This window comes from Macaca fascicularis, chromosome 9, assembly GCF_037993035.2.
Source record: "Macaca fascicularis isolate 582-1 chromosome 9, T2T-MFA8v1.1".
Lineage (NCBI taxonomy): Eukaryota > Metazoa > Chordata > Mammalia > Primates > Cercopithecidae > Macaca > Macaca fascicularis.
In genome coordinates this window covers 50,504,542-50,521,870 of record NC_088383.1, presented here as the reverse complement: position 1 = coordinate 50,521,870, position 17,329 = coordinate 50,504,542, and the positions used below count along the sequence as shown (strand labels likewise).

At 36.4% G+C, this 17,329-nt stretch overlaps 1 protein-coding gene across 1 annotated transcript in view; it reads right to left on the bottom strand.

Moving 5' to 3' along the window:
* The window catches only part of LOC102132468 (ankyrin repeat domain-containing protein 30B-like), a 115,042-nt gene that overhangs the window by 78,038 nt on the left and 19,675 nt on the right, over positions 1-17,329 (bottom strand). The window contains 3 exon segments of the mRNA XM_065520015.1: positions 1,045-1,123; positions 6,996-7,068; positions 10,174-10,204. Coding sequence (XP_065376087.1) covers positions 1,045-1,123; positions 6,996-7,068; positions 10,174-10,204 — 183 coding nt within the window.

Genomic DNA, 17,329 nt, shown 5'->3' with positions numbered 1-17,329 from the left:
CCTACATTTCTGTATCCTCTAGTTTATTCATCTGAATGCTTCTTGATCCACTCATGCAAGAAGATGTATAAAACTCATCGTGGAAATAATCTATACTAAGCTTTCAATATTGACATATTTATATAAAAATTAACCATAATAGATGTATTAAACATAAATAACTTTTTATATTGTTAAGTCACCACAATATTTATTTTAAAAAGCAATCTTATTATTCAAGTATAAATTCAGTATTTTTTTAGTTCCTACAATTCGTCTGATTTGGTGTATCGTTGGTCTATAATAAATTTTTGTGGAATGGCAATTTTACCAAAACAACTCACTTTCTTAAAAATAAAGCCAGTGTTCTTAATTTCAAATATATCTCATTTGAATAGCTAACATCAACAAAATATATATTTGTCATGACTGATTGTAACAGAGAAACCTAATGAGTCCCTGTGGTTACCACAATTCTAGCAAGCCTCCTGCTTCCAGTAGTCTCTGGAGTGTCCACAATTTACTTTCTGAAGTACAAATAATCTAAATGCATCTGAAGTGAGTTCACTCAACTTTCCTTCTCAGAGTCTTCTCAGAAAGAAGCTACCTTCTTTCTTGTTTGTACCCTGTTACCTGCCTCAAAATGCCTCTACTAAAAAATAAAAATAAAAAATAAAAAAAAAACCCTAACTCCGTAGAATTGATCCTTTCCATCCAACACGATTTCAAATTTATTTTTTCATCACTCCTTTCTCCTTGTTTAGAGAGAGTATCTTAAATTTATAATTTCTGTTTCTTTGTCTTTTTCTTCTTCTTCTGATTCCAAGACTAATCTGTGTCACTGGAAAATGACATTCTTTGTTTTTCAGCATAAAAGCCACTTAAGAAGGCCCTGTTGCTTCCCTTCACCCTAAAACACTACAGAGAGTCCCCTGAAATATTTGAAATGTTGAAAAGCTGAACCTACAAATTTCAAATTGCAAATGTATATTTGTTACTGGGAATATTTTTCTCACTAAATTACCACTTCTATTATTTTGGTATAAAAAATAAAATTGTCATTACTTGTTTGATCTTGTGGAGCTTGTTCAATAATGCCAATATCATGTTTTTGTTGTCCAGTTACTGTCTTTGTTGCTCCCTCCTATTACAAACAAAAAACAGAAAGTAACAACAACAACAACAATAAAAACTTCAGAAAAAAATTGTATGTATTAACTCAGTCATTCACTCAATTTGTCAGTAGGACAAACAACAACAACAACAAATACACACATTGTATTTATCAAATCATAGGCACTATTCTGGGAAAAGCAGAAAATATCCATGGAAGATAGATTCTAGCCTATATTCAAGAAATGGTAGAGATATGTGAAAACAAATAAGAACAGAAAAGTATACTTCACCAGTTCTACAATTTAAGTCATTAAAATACATAAGGGCAAAAAGGAGAGAAAAATCAGTTTTACCTGAAAAGCATAGAAAATGCTGCCATAATGGGACCATATTTGGAAGGACAGACAAAGTGCAGAGTCAGGATACAAAGACTCTTGGCGCAATAGCATGTGCAAAATAATAAGGCATGAAACAACATGGCAACTGAGGGATGCCAAAGTTATGTTGTAAAACTGGAACACAGTCAGAGGAAATGAATTGAAGAGATAAAATGGGGCCAAACCATATATGGTATGTGTCACACTAGAATGTGAAATTACCCCTTCATGTAATGGGTATTCACTCAATATGCGGATGAGTTGCATCATTACAAATATAGTTTAGAAAGGTGACCCTTCCAGCGGTGTAAAGATGAACATGGGGAGATGGGGCAAAAGTAGAAAGGAGTACTTCAAAATTATAGGTAGAGAGTTAATTATGATAATAAGATATGGAAAATTATAAGAAGGTAGATAATACAAAATTTGGTGGGTGACTGGATTGGTGACCTGGAGGAGGGTTGAAGTGCAGGATGTGGGGTACGGTTGAAGTGCTGGTTGAAGTGCTTGAGTATTTCATGGCTACTTTCTAGGTGTTATTTACTAGGATGGGGAAACCAGATGACACAGTAAATTACAAAGAGTCAGGAGAGAATCAGGAAAAAAATAAAAATGATGTTTTCAGTTTGAGACCTATAAGATTTCAGGCATCTAAGGGGCTTGGAAGAAAGATCTGGATAAATACATTTGGAGTATGAGTAGATTACCTACTTGAGGAAAATTACAAAGTGATAAGAAAATAAATATAAGCTAGACTAAATGGGTAGAATTAAAACAAATCTATGCAAACTGCTGAAATTTTGAAAATGAAATCAAAGGGAGAGAGAAAAACATGGGTTTAAGTTTCCCAGTTATATACTTCCAAATTTATTTCAAGAATATAATTTTATTTATATAGGTAAATGTTTATTTCTGAAATATTATTGTAATATGTATCTTTGAATTGAATGAAAACATTTAATTTTAAAACAAGATTCTACAAAATGACCTTTATAAAAACCTTGCAAATTTTTAATTGTACAAGAGAAATGCTTACCTATAGAATTATGAGGCATTTTTAAGTACTACTATAAAGTGAGATAGAAATGTGAAACCCTGTTTTAAAATTCACACGCTTTTCTTATATTCCTGTAAACAAGACAATACTAGCTCTAATTGCCTATTTACACCATATAAGATGGCAGTTTAAAATTGGAGAAAATATCTCTCATAAAGAAAATTAAGCAATAATTATTCAAGTTGAAGATTTCATAGTTTTTACACATATCTATGATTGTCAAGCAGGATTCAGTATTCACAGGAGAAGAGAAGAAAGAAACTAAAAAATTCAAGTCGACAGGATTCCTGAGTTTTAGAAATAAACAAATATATGTGCAAGGTGTAATAGTTATGAAGACTAAAGTTAATAAGGCTTCCTGGAAAGAATATAAAATATCCCCATTGCAAGAGATAGTTTTAAGAGTTTTTAAAAAGTATTCTTCCAATGATAAGTTTGTTTACTCTGTTATCAATCTTCCCTTACCTATGATTCTATGATAATAGGTACTTTACTTTTAAAAAAATCACAAATATTGATTACATTCAGTTGATGTGTGCATATAATACCATTACATACAGATATTATGAGCAAAAGATGTCAGAATATTCCTAGAGATTAATAATTTCTACATTTATTTCATTGAGAGTTTTGTAGCTTAAAGGTGATTTTTCTCTTTTAAGATATACAGATTAAGAACCTTGTTCATATGATTAGAAAATTTAATTTTAATAGTAAACTTAAATAAAATGCTTATTTATTTATACTCTATTATCAAACGTATTCAAAACAGCTACCAAGGTTATATCAGAGAGTAAGATAAATTAGTTAAATAACCTAAGAATATGTCAGACATTAAGTTAGAAATATTAATCCAGAAACCAAAGAGTCAAAAATTAAAAATTCACAATAAAGTTGACAAGATCTAAAACAGAATTCACTTTACATTCTACATTAATATAAATATGACTAGATTATATATAAAACATAAAGTTACTAAAAGAAGTGAGAATTAAATTTTTGTTCCTTCTTTATAATTTTTTTGTTGACACACTGTAAATGTACATGTTTTGGGGGTACATATTATCACTTACTACGTTCATATAGTCAAGTCAGAATAATTGAGATATTAATCACCTTAAGTATTTATCTTTCTTTTATGCTAGAAACATTCAAATTATTCTCTACTAGGTATTTTAAAGAGTACAACAAATTGCTCTTACCTATAATCATCCTTATATTTTATTTCAGCTTTTTATTAAAATCAACTGCAAGTCACTCAGAAACACCTGAGCCATATTTTATTACCTTGCTATGCTTTCTTAATTTTTATTTTAAATAATTTGTGTCATATCTCTTATCCTAGAGAGTTCCTCCTCTCATTTAAACCACTATTTTTGCTGTGTTTTTTATAATAATCTGTGTCATCTTGACTCATTGAGTCTCTATGTTTATCTTACCCTTCTTCAATGAATTATTTCATTTCAACCCCTTCATGTAACTTATTATTAAACAAATATGGTGATATCCATTAGACTATTATTATTATTATTATTATTATTATTATTGAGACGGAGTCTCGTTCTGTCGCCCAGGCTGGAATGTAGTGGCGCGATCTCGACTCACTGCAAGCTCCGCCGCTAGGTTCACGCCATTCTCCTGCCTCAGCCTCCTGAGTAACTGGGACTACAGGTGGCTGCCACTATGCCCGGCTAATTTTTTGTATTTTTAGTAGAGACAGGGTTTCACCTTGTTAGCCAGGATGGTCTCAATCTCCTGACCTCGTGATCCTCAGCTTCGGGCTCCCAAATTGCTGGGATTACAGGCGGGAGCCACCACGCCCGGCCGTTAGATTATTTTTTTAACTAAAACAACCTAGGGCAAAAATTTGCTCTCACATAATTTATAGTATTGTTGAAATAATTAAAATTTAAAAAGTTAAATTACATGTTATATTTTGAAATATCTCTTCCCAATTTACAGTTGTATTAATTACCTCTTGTGTGGAAAAATGTGAAAGTTTAGTTTTTTAATAGTACCTTATTTAACTGGGTTTGCATTGAAATAGTGTAGGTTGTTTCTATTCTGTGTGGCAAAAAGCTAAGGATAAATAATTGTATAAATTCTGCTTCTTCTAAGAAACAGAGAAAAAAAGAATAAATCTTGGGGGTGGATCATGACTGATTAGTGAAAATCATACATAGCAACTAAATAGAAACCTGTAAATAAATATGCTGACAATTGAGACAGCAATGCCCTAAAAAGCAGACACTAAAGAAATGTATTCTGTGAGTAAAAAAGTCTGCAGTAAATCATTTTGAAAAGGTGAAGGAAGAGGGAGAAACAAACAAGAGCCGTGACCAGTCAATCAAGTATGAGCTTCATTCATGAAAGAAAATGAAAAACAACTATAAGACATGTGATGAAACACATAAAGTAGACTTTTGTTCATAATATATTCCCATAATGCTGATCGGTATTTACACTACAATTAGTTATTTGTTAATACCTGGGTGATAAAGATTTTAATTTTAGTATTATATAATAAGACGTTCAATTGGTTAAACATGGTCTTCAGCCAATGCCTAAAAGCGAGAACATTGTTACTACAGAGAGAGAAAAAATTTAAGAAGAAACGTTTCTAAACTTTTCACCTGAAGAAAGTATTGGTAATCAGAATTTTAGAGTAATGTATTCCTTGAAAAGATACGTTTAATAGAACATGAGTTTTGGACAGCCGCGGTGGCTCACGCTGTAATCCCAGCACTTTGGGAGGCCAAGGCGAGCGCATCACAAGGTCAATAGATCGAGATCATCCTGGCCAACATGCTGAAACCCTGTCTCTACTAAAATTACAAAAAGTAACTGTGTGTGGTGTACACGCCTGTAGTCCCAGCTACGCAGGCGGCTGAGGCAGAAGAATTGATTGAACTCGGGAGGCAGAGAAGGTAGTGAGCCGAGATCACACCACTGCACTCCAGCCTGCATGACAGAGGGAGACTCTGTCTCAAAAAAAAAAAAAAAAAAAAAAAAAAAAAGAACATGAGTTGAGACTAAAATATATTAAAATTTTTTTATTCTAAACTCCACTGGAGGATACTAGAAAATATAGTGTAAACTTCTTTCCTATTTACTACATATCTCTGATTGTCTTCTTATCTGAGACATATTTTCTCAAGATAAGTCACATGAATTTATGCATTGTAAATATTAAAAGAAAATATAAATTTAAGCCAGATTTTAGAAATGCCTTAGATTTAATTATAAGATATATTATGCATATTATCTTACTTGTAACATTCCATTACATAAAAATTCATTTGTCTGCTCATTTATTCACATTGAAAACCTCTTAAAATGCTTTTTACAGGCAAGACTGTATTCTGGGTACACTAGGATGCACACAAGTGTTTTCTAACCTGCGGTATCTCATAGTGATGCAAGAGCTTCAAAATGATTATTTAAATAACTAAACACAAAATCTTCTGAAATTTAAAATTTTCAAATGAGATCAAAGATCTTTGAACCATATATTTAAAAACTGCAATTTAAAAATTCCGAAATTAAAACCTTACCATAGGCTTATTAAGAGTCTCTGCTTCCAAAATTGTTGTTTACTTGGGGTAAAACCTGCATTCTTCATTTAGATGAAGAGTTTAAAGTCTACCTTTAATGAAATAACTTAGAAAACACACTGGCATGCCTTAATAATACAGACTCTGAGAAAGAGAATTTACATTTCTAACTTTCTACCATTATTTTTTAAATTAGAGATAAGGTCTCGCTATGTTGCCCACACTGGTCTCAAACTCTTGGGCTCAAGCATCAGCCTCCTTGGTAGTTGGAACTACAGGCAAGCACCAGCATGCCCAAATAAATTTTCACAATTTCTAATATTATTTTGGTGTAATTAAAGAACCAACAAGAGAAACTGAGAAAAAACTCTCTCCTAAAAACTACGAGATATCAAAATAATAAGTGCCAAAGAAAAAACCTATATGCTATGTGGCACAGTTTCGGAACTGAACAGTATCAGAGAGATTCCGTGATTACAATAATAAGTAACTGGATCCATTAAGATAAATTTAAGCATGAGTTTTGTTTCAAGTTACAATAGAATAATTTTAAAAGTCACAGTAAGTATACTTATGCAAATAAACCTTTACCAGATTTTATATATTCTCTACTGTGGAAAAGTTTTTTCTAGTATAATGTTCCTGTTTCTCCAGCCCATTCCATATTTTGGCCTCACACCCTCAAAGTATTTACCAATGATTTGTTATTTACTGAAGTTAAAAAAAAAAAAAAAAAAGAAAAAAAACTGTTTACATCAACAACTCATATTTCTATAAAATGTTTTTATCTGACCAACTTTATATTACCAACATGAAATAATGATACTTATACCACTGCTAACCATGAAAAGTAAATACTATACAGAACTAGATTCCAACTGAGAAAATCAACTTCACAAGAGACCATTTTACCTTGGTAGCAAGATTAAAGTCTTCCTCAACTTTTGTAGACTGTGAATTTTCAATAGTCGGTTTGCCACGAAGACTTTAGAGAAAAAAGATACAACAGAAATGAGCAAATTCATATATTTAAAAAGAAAATCTGCTAGTTCATATCTTGCTGCTCACTCTAAAAAATGAAAACAAAAAACAAAATCTGGGGAAAGATCAGTCCTCTGTATATTATATCATGTTTCTTGGTAGAATTAAAATATGCCCTCTGTTTTTAAAAATGATTTTAGTTACCTATTTTTATTTTTGACTCTACCTCCCCAACCTAGAACATACAATAAAGACTGACTCTTAGTTCCATAAGAAATAGCGACAACCAATATAATTGGCATACCCTGAGTATCATTCGTCCTCCCAAACTGTTCTCAATGATGAAGTGGAAATCTACTTAATGGCTGACATAACTTTTGATATCTAAACTGGAACAAACTTGATAATGTAAAATAAGGAAGAAAGATACAGCTACCTTGTCCCTTTTCCATTATCTATCTCTGATTCAAAGATTAATCTGTGTCACTGGAAAATGACATTCTTTGTTTTTCAGCATAAAAGCCACTTAAGAAGGCCCTGTTGCTTCCCTTCACCCTAAAACACAACAGAGAGTCCCCTGAAATATTTGAAATGTTGAAAAGCTGAACCTACAAATTGCAAATTACAAATGTGTATTTGTTACTGGGAATATTTTTCTCATAAAAAATTGAAACATTAAAAATAATAAAATCAAACTACTTATTTTATACTTGTCCTTCCTTGTTCAGGTCTACATAAACTAGCAAAGCCTTAAAAATCTTCATAGGTACTTGCACCCAAGGAGAGAGTCTGCTAGAAAAACTGAGTCCTGATAGTTGGATTTCTCTAAGTACTATACATACACAGAGAGAAAGATCTGGAAGTGGGAGCCACTGTATATAGTGAAAGTTTCTCCCACTTCCAGATCTTTCTTCTGCAGGGCTTCATGGCAGTCTCCAACCTTTAAATATTCAGCTTATCAAAGCACAGACTACTGAAAAGATAAACTCAATGACCAACCAAGCAGCTCTGTATTTACCTGTTCCTGGAAAACAACTAAACGGAGTCTTAGTCATTCACCTCTAGCATAAGCATGTTACCAAAAACCCAACTGAACCATGACTTATATGCCAGTCAGTCTTATCCCTGCTCTATATGTACATGGGTAGGATATCAGAGGCTTGGAAAAAGAGTCAAAGGGGAGGGGACATCTGCCTTGGGCCACAGATATATCTAACTCAGCAAACTTTAATCCCCTAGCGCTCAAGGGGCTCTAAGCCACTCCTGTGAGATTTGCAGTGAAAGAACAGAATAGGACATTTCTATCTGATTGTGGAGACTTTTCCCAGTGGCTCTTTTTTTTTTTTTTTTTTTTTTTCCATTTTTCATTAAAAAGCTTGAAGTTTGTCCATTCCTCCAATTAAACAAGCAAAAAAGCAGCGACCTATTCAGGATTTCTTTTCAACATTGTTTTAGTATGCCCTTCTAGATAACTCCCAACGTCTTCTGTGTTTTTGTTCCTCTAATTTATCTTCATCAAATTTGACATAAGGTCCAACATTCTGATCTCTTTGGTAAAACCCTTACTCCTACCAATCCTGGGACTGTTTCTCTTCAGACTTGGCCTTTCCCTGATAAATTTCATTCTTATCTACTTCCACTGGGTTCTCCAGCTAATTCCATTCTTATTGTTTTCCATTTGTTTAATTAGACCCATTCCCTCTTCCTATTATTCAAACACTCACGTACATGATGATATAAAAACAAGAGTAATGGGCTTTGAAATGAGTGTAAATATTACTTCTGCTACCTCCTATATTTAAATAAGTCACTTTGAGTTTCAGACTCTCCATCTGAACAACTATTTTTGCAGGATATTAAATACAGGTTGAAATATGAAAGTATTTTGATTAGTCTCCAAGAATCTTTAAAATCCTAAAATTCCACGTGCCTTTAATTTTACCTATAGAAAAATGGGGCTGGCAGAAAGGAATAAAATAATAGAAGAAAAGAACACCAAGGAAAGCAGAGTAGAAAGTAATCAGGAAAGATTATAGAAAAGTTATGGAAGAAGAAAAAAAGACTCTAGAAAAAAAAGGAAAAGTTCATGCAACTAGGCAGGGTACTGCTTTGAAGAAAAACTAAACTGGGAGGTCAGTAAATAGAGAAATCTTAAGAAATAGCCTCTAAATATTATTAACATATCTATATCTATTCTCCACTAAAATAATTCATCTACAAGATTTACCTAGTATTGCTTATGAAACAAAAGCCTATGTCTTGTCACCACAGCTAAATAAGATCTGCTCTAAAAACTTTCATGATAATAAAGGTACTGATATACCACTTTAACTGTTAAACATGTTAGGACAAAGTCTTCTATTAACCAGTGTTCTAAGGGAAAACTCTAAAAAGAGTTAATATAGGCCGGGCGCAGTGGCTCAAGCCTGTTAATCCCAGTACTTTGGGATGCCGAGACGGGCGGATCACGAGGTCAGGAGATCGAGACCATCCTGGCTAACACGGTGAAACCCCGTCTCTACTAAAAAATACAAAATCCTAACCGGGCGAGGTAGCGGGAGCCTGTAGTCCCAGCTACTCCGGAGGCTGAGGCAGGAGAATGGCGTCAACCCGGGAGGCGGAGCTTGCAGTGAGGTGAGATCCGGCCACTGCACTCCAGCCTGGGCGATAGAGTGAGACTCCATCTCAAAAAAAAAAAAAAAAAAAAGAGTTAATATGTAACAAAAGGTAACTTTGTGAATTGATCCCATCTGGACCTGTACCTTGATCCTAATGATGCAGAGGTCTCCATCAATCTACGCCAAGAGGGAAGAGAAGGGATTTGGGAGCAAGATAGACAGATGTTCAAACTCAAGGGTCAGCTACTTTTTAGCTATGAAATCATAGGTGAATTAATCAACCTTTCTGAACCGCATTTGCCTGATTAATACAAAGTAGGTGATAGTAGCACAGATGCTTTGCAAAGCTGTGTGATGACTATGTGAGATAATAAATATTAAGCACATAATATGTTGTCTAGCCCAGAGTAGAATACTCAGGAGATAGTGATTTTTTTTCTCTATATTTTCTGAGTTAGCATAAACGTTTTAAAAAAACTGCAAAGTCTTACCTGATTTTAGGCTCTACAGAACTCATACCCACTATTAAAGAAAAAAAGTAAAATACATTAAATCAACAAATATAAATAGAAAACACAGAATGTTAAAAATCTAAGAGGGCATGATGGCACATGCCTTTAATCCCAGCTACTTGGGAAGGTGAAGCACGAGGATCACCTGAGGAGTCCAGGAGTCTGAAAGCAGCCTGGGAGACATTGCGAGACTTCAACTTAGCTTAAAAGAATCGTGCACATTTTTGTGCATGATCTAGATCTTGTTTAAAAAAGCATAATACTCCAACACTGTGTTACAAAGAGTCAGATGATCTGATATAAAGGATTCCTTTGAAACCATACATTGAGCTATGGTAAAATTATTAAGTATACTATTTTTAGGAAATTAATGCATTAAGAATGCTTTTTCCCCTCCTTTGTAGTTCTCAAATGCAAGGAAAAATAGAATTTATCACAATTTGATCTCTACAAATGAACTACAGTGTACAATAAACATAATCCAAATAGAATCCTACAAGACTCCCAGAAAATTGTATTATTAGCAGAATTAGTATAAGTGGACAGTGTCAACCTCAGAAAGTGTAATTTCTAGAAAAATGAACTAGGAGCAGTTAGAAAAGAGTACACAGTAGTCTCTCTTTATCTGCTCTATGTGTAGAAACACACACAACATGATTTACCTCTGCTCTCACACCACAATCATCAAAACAGAAGACTTCTGTGACCAAATTTGTGGAGGATTTTCTCCACCAACAAATAACCAACCAATTCTGTAACAGAAACCAGCAAGTTGTCCTCTATTTAATTCCAACACTATCTAGAAATAGTGTCAGATCCCACAGGCTGAGGGCTCAGTCTCACAAGACTACCCTCCCACATCAGTTGCAAATCTGGGTTTCTGAAGCATCTAACCATCTGGTTTCAAGGTGGGGTTCTCACAACTCCCTCTTTGGGTTTGACATGCTAGAGTTTCCCAAAGACTAAGGGAAACACATTTACCAGTTTATTATAAAGGGTATCACAAAGGAGACACATGAAGAGATGCATAGAGCAAGTTGTAGGAAAGGGGGATGGAGCTTCCATGCCCTCCCAGGGCACATCAGTCTCCAGACACTTCCATATGTTCAGCTATCTGGAAGGTCTCTGTTCCCAGTCATTCTGGATTCTAAAGAAAGCTTTATTATATAGGCATGAATGAAAAAAAAATCTGTGGCCATTGGTAATTGACCTAACCTTCACCTCCTAGGAGGTTGAGGGGTGGGGCTGAAAGTCCTAACACATCATGTCTTGTTCTTTCTTGTGACCATCTCCTATCCTGAAGCTACCTAGAGACTGCCAGCCATCACTCAATTGTTAGCATACAAAGACATCTTTGGAGATTCTAAACATTTTATGAGTTGTATGCCAGAAAACAATGTTGAAGACCAAACATATGTTTCACAATATAATAGACATGGTTTTGATTTCTGTGATTTCAGTTACTCATGGTCAACCATAGTCCAAAAATATTAAACGGGGAATTCCAGAAATATGCAAGTCATAAGTTCTAAATAATGTGTCATTCTAAGGAGTATGATGAAATATTAAGACATCCTGTTTCATCTCACCCAGGTCATGAATCATTCCTTTGTGTATGCTATTTGCCCATTAGTTATCAAAATGGTCTGTTCCTGAATCCCAACCATCAACATTATCATGGCTCAATGATCCACCGTCAAATGAAGCAGATGATCTACCTTCTGATATGTTGTCAGATAGCCAGAAATTAATAATAATCTAACACCACATGACAACTCATACCTCATTCACCTGACTTCATCTCATCATATAGGCATTATGTCATCTCACAGTCATCACACAAAAAAGAAGGGTGAGTACAAGATAAGACATTTTGAGAGACCATTTTCACCTAACTTTGATTACAATGTATTGTTATTGTTTTATTTTATCATGAGTTATTGTTAATATCTTACTGTGCCAAATTTATAAATTAAACTATCATAAATACACATATATTTAAAAAACATGTATATATAGGGTTTCATACTATCCACAGTTTCAGACATTCACCGGGTGTCTTAGAAAATACCTCACATGGATAAGGGTGAATTACTATACTTATTTGTGTGTGTGTGTTTATGTTTGTGTGAGAGACAGACACAACACAGATCTCCACTCTCCACAAGAAGCAGACAAAAAAGACAACACTTTTCCTCACACTTTACCCTTAGGTTTTGACAACTCTAGAAAAATATTGGAATGTGTATTTAGCAGTCTAGACAATTTTCCAGACCCTGGCTATGTTGGCTGCTTTAATTACAAAAAGTTAGGTGGGATCTTGGGAGATTTTTTTGTTGGACACCAGAAACATCAACCATATCAACAGTATACTTAAAAACTAGTTCAACCATTATGGAAAACAGTATGGCGATTCCTCAAGGATCTAGAACTAGAAGTACCATATGACCCAGCCATCCCATTACTGGGTATATACCCAAAGGATTATAAATCATGCTGTTATAAAGACACATGCACACGTATGTTTATTGCGGCACTATTCACAATAGCAAAGACTTGGAATCAACCCAAATGTCCATTAGTGACAGACTGGATTAAGAAAATGTGGCACATATACACCATGGAATACTATGCAGCCATAAAAAAGGATGAGTTTGTGTCCTTTGTAGGGACATGGATGCAGCTGGAAACCATCATTCTTAGCAAACTATCACAAGAACAGAAAACCAAACACCGCATGTTCTCACTCATAGGTGGGAACTGAACAATGAGATCACTTGGACTCGGGAAGGGGAACATCACACACCGGTGCCTATCATGGGGAGGGGAGAGGGGAGAGGGATTGCATTGGGAGTTATATCTGATGTAAATGACGAGTTGATGGGTGCTGATGAGTTGATGGGTGCAGCACAGCAACATGGCACAAGTATACATATGTAACAAACCTGCACGTATGCACATGTACCCTAGAACTTAAAGTATAATAATAATAAAAAATAAATTAAAAAAAAACTCTGGGGGGGGGGCGGAGCAAGATGGCCGAATAGGAACAGCTCCAGTCTCCAACTCCCAGCGCAAGCGACACAGAAGACCGGTGATTTCTGCATTTTCAACTGAGGTACTGGGTTCATCTCACTGGGGAGTGCCGGACGATCGGTGCTGGTCAGCTGCTGCAGCCCGACCAGCGAGAGCTGAAGCAGGGCGAGGCATTGCCTCACCTGGGAATCGCAAGGGGGAAGGGAATCCCTTTTCCTAGCCAGGGGAACTGAGACACACAACACCTGGAAAATCGGGTAACTCCCACCCCAATACTGCGCTTTAAGCAAACAGGCACACCAGGAGATCATATCCGACACCTGGCCGGGAGGGTCCCACACCCACGGAGCCTCCCTCATTGCTAGCACAGCAGTCTGTGATCTACCGGCAAGGCAGCAGCGAGGCTGGGGAAGGGGCGCCCACCATTGCTGAGGCTTAAGTAGGTAAACAAAGCTGCTGGGAAGCTCGAACTGGGTGGAGCTCACAGCAGCTCAAGGAAACCTGCCTGTCTCTGTAGACTCCACCTCTGGGGACAGGGCAATAACAAACACAGCCCAAACCTCTGCAGACGCAAACGACTGTGTCTGACAGCTTTGAAGAGAGCAGTGGATCTCCCAACACGGAGGTTGAGATCTGAGAAGGGACAGACTCCCTGCTCAAGTGGGTCCCTGACCCCTGAGTAGCCTAACTGGGAGACATCCCCCACTAGGGGCAGTCTGACACCCCATACCTCACAGGGTGGACTACACCCCTGAGAGGAAGCTTCCAAAGCAAGAATCAGACAGGTACACTCGCTGTTCAGAAATATTCTATCTTCTGCAGCCTCTGCTGCTGATACCCAGGCAAACAGGGTCTGGAGTGGACCTCAAGAAATCTCCAACAGACCTACAGCTGAGGGTCCTGACTGTTAGAAGAAAAACTATCAAACAGGAAGGACACCTACACCAAAACCCCATCAGTACATCACCATCATCAAGACCAGAGGCAGATAAAACCACAAAGATGGGGAAAAAGCAGGGCAGAAAAGCTGGAAATTCAAAAAATAAGAGCGCATCTCCCCCGGCAAAGGAGCGCAGCTCATCGCCAGCAACGGATCAAAGCTGGACAGAGAATGACTTTGACGAGATGAGAGAAGAAGGCTTCAGTCCATCAAATTTCTCAGAGCTAAAGGAGGAATTACGTACCCAGCGCAAAGAAACTAAAAATCTTGAAAAAAAAGTAGAAGAATTGATGGCTAGAGTAATTAATGCAGAGAAGGTCCTAAACGAAATGAAAGAGATGAAAACCATGACATGAGAAATACGTGACAAATGCACAAGCTTCAGTAACAGACTCGATCAACAGGAATAAAGAGTATCTGCGATTGAGGATCAAATGAATGAAATGAAGCGAGAAGAGAAACCAAAAGAACAAAGAAGAAAAAGAAATGAACAAAGCCTGCAAGAAGTATGGGATTATGTAAAAAGACCAAATCTACGTCTGATTGGGGTGCCTGAAAGTGAGGGGGAAAATGGAACCAAGTTGGAAAACACTCTTCAGGATATCATCCAGGAGAACTTCCCCAACCTAGTAGGGCAGGCCAACATTCAAATCCAGGAAATACAGAGAACGCCACAAAGATACTCCTCGAGAAGAGCAACTCCAAGACACATAATTGCCAGATTCACCAAAGCTGAAATGAAGGAAAAAATCTTAAGGGCAGCCAGAGAGAAAGGTCGGGTTACCCACAAAGGGAAGCCCATCAGACTAACAGCAGATCTCTCAGCAGAAACTCTACAAGCCAGAAGAGAGTGGGGGCCAATATTCAACATTCTTAAAGAAAAGAATTTTAAACCCAGAATTTCATATCCAGCCAAACTAAGTTTCATAAGTGAAGGAGAAATAAAATCCTTTACAGATAAGCAAATGCTTAGAGATTTTGTCACCACTAGGCCTGCCTTACAAGAGACCCTGAAGGAAGCACTAAACATGGAAAGGAACAACCGGTACCAGCCATTGCAAAAACATGCCAAAATGTAAAGACCATCGAGGCTAGGAAGAAACTGCATCAACTGACGAGCAAAATAACCAGTTAATATCATAATGGCAGGATCAAGTTCACACATAACAATCTTAACCTTAAATATAAATGGACTAAATGTTCCAATGAAAAGACACAGACTGGCAAACTGGATCAAGAGTCAAGACCCATCAGTCTGCTGTATTCAGGAGACCCATCTCACACGCAGAGACATACATAGGCTCAAAATAAAGGGATGGAGGAAGATTTGCCAAGCAAATGGAGAACAAAAAAAAGCAGGGGTTGCAATACTAGTCTCTGATAAAACAGACTTTAAACCATCAAAGATCAAAAGAGACAAAGAAGGCCATTACATAATGGTAAAGGGATCAATTCAACAGGAAGAGCTAACTATCCTAAATATATATGCACCCAATACAGGAGCACCCAGATTCATCAAGCAAGTCCTTAGAGACTTACAAAGAGACTTAGACTCCCATACAATAATAATGGGAGACTTCAACACTCCACTGTCAACATTAGACAGATCAACGAGACAGAAAGTTAACAAGGATATCCAGGAATTGAACTCATCTCTGCAGCAAGCAGACCTAATAGACATCTATAGAACTCTCCACCCCAAATCAACAGAATATACATTCTTCTCAGCACCACATCGTACTTACTCCAAAATCGACCACGTAATTGGAAGTAAAGCACTCCTCAGCAAATGTACAAGAACAGAAATTATAACAAACTGTCTCTCAGACCACAGTGCAATCAAACTAGAACTCAGGACTAAGAAACTCAATCAAAACCGCTCAACTACATGGAAACTGAACAACCTGCTCCGGAATGACTACTGGGTACATAACGAAATGAAGGCAGAAATAAAGATGTTCTTTGAAACCAATGAGAACAAAGATACAACATACCAGAATCTCTGGGACACATTTAAAGCAGTGTGTAGAGGGAAATTTATAGCACTAAATGCCCACAAGAGAAAGCAGGAAAGATCTAAAATTGACACTCTAACATCGCAATTAAAAGAACTAGAGAAGCAAGAGCAAACACATTCAAAAGCTATCAGAAGGCAAGAAATAACTAAGATCAGAGCAGAACTGAAGGAGATAGAGACACAAAAAACTCTCCAAAAAATCAATGAATCCAGGAGTTGGTTTTTTGAAAAGATCAACAAAATTGACAGACCACTAGCAAGACTAATAAAGAAGAAAAGAGAGAAGAATCAAATGGACGCAATTAAAAATGATAAAGGGGATATCACCACCGACCCCACAGAAATACAAACTACCATCAGAGAATACTATAAACACCTCTACGCAAATAAACTGGAAAATGTAGAAAAAATGGATAATTTCCTGGACACTTACACTCTTCCAAGACTAAACCAGGAAGAAGTAGAATCCCTGAATAGACCAATAGTAGGCTCTGAAATTGAGGCAATAATTAATAGCCTACCAACCAAAAAAAGTCCAGGACCAGATGGATTCACAGCTGAATTCTACCAGAGGTACAAGTAGGAGTTGGTACCATTCCTTCTGAAACTATTCCAATCAATAGAAAAAGAGGCAATCCTCCCTAACTCATTTGATGAGGCCAACATCATCCTGATACCAAAGCCTGGCAGAGACACAACAAAAAAAGAGAATTTTAGACCAATATCCCTGATGAACATCGATGCAAAAATCCTCAATAAAATACTGGCAAACCGGATTCAGCAACACATCAAAAACCTTATCCACCATGATCAAGTGGGCTTCATCCCTGGGATGCAAGGCTGGTTCAACATTCGCAAATCAATAAACATAATCCAGCATATAAACAGAACCAAAGACAAGAACCACATGATTATCTCAATAGATGCAGAAAAGGCTTTTGACAAAATTCAACAGCCCTTCATGCTAAAAACGCTCAATAAATTCGGTATTGATGGAATGTACCTCAAAATAATAAGAGCTATTTATGACAAACCCACAGCCAATATCATACTGAATGGGCAAAAACTGGAAAAATTCCCTTTGAAAACTGGCACAAGACAGGGATGCCCTCTCTCACCACTCCTATTCAACATAGTGCTGG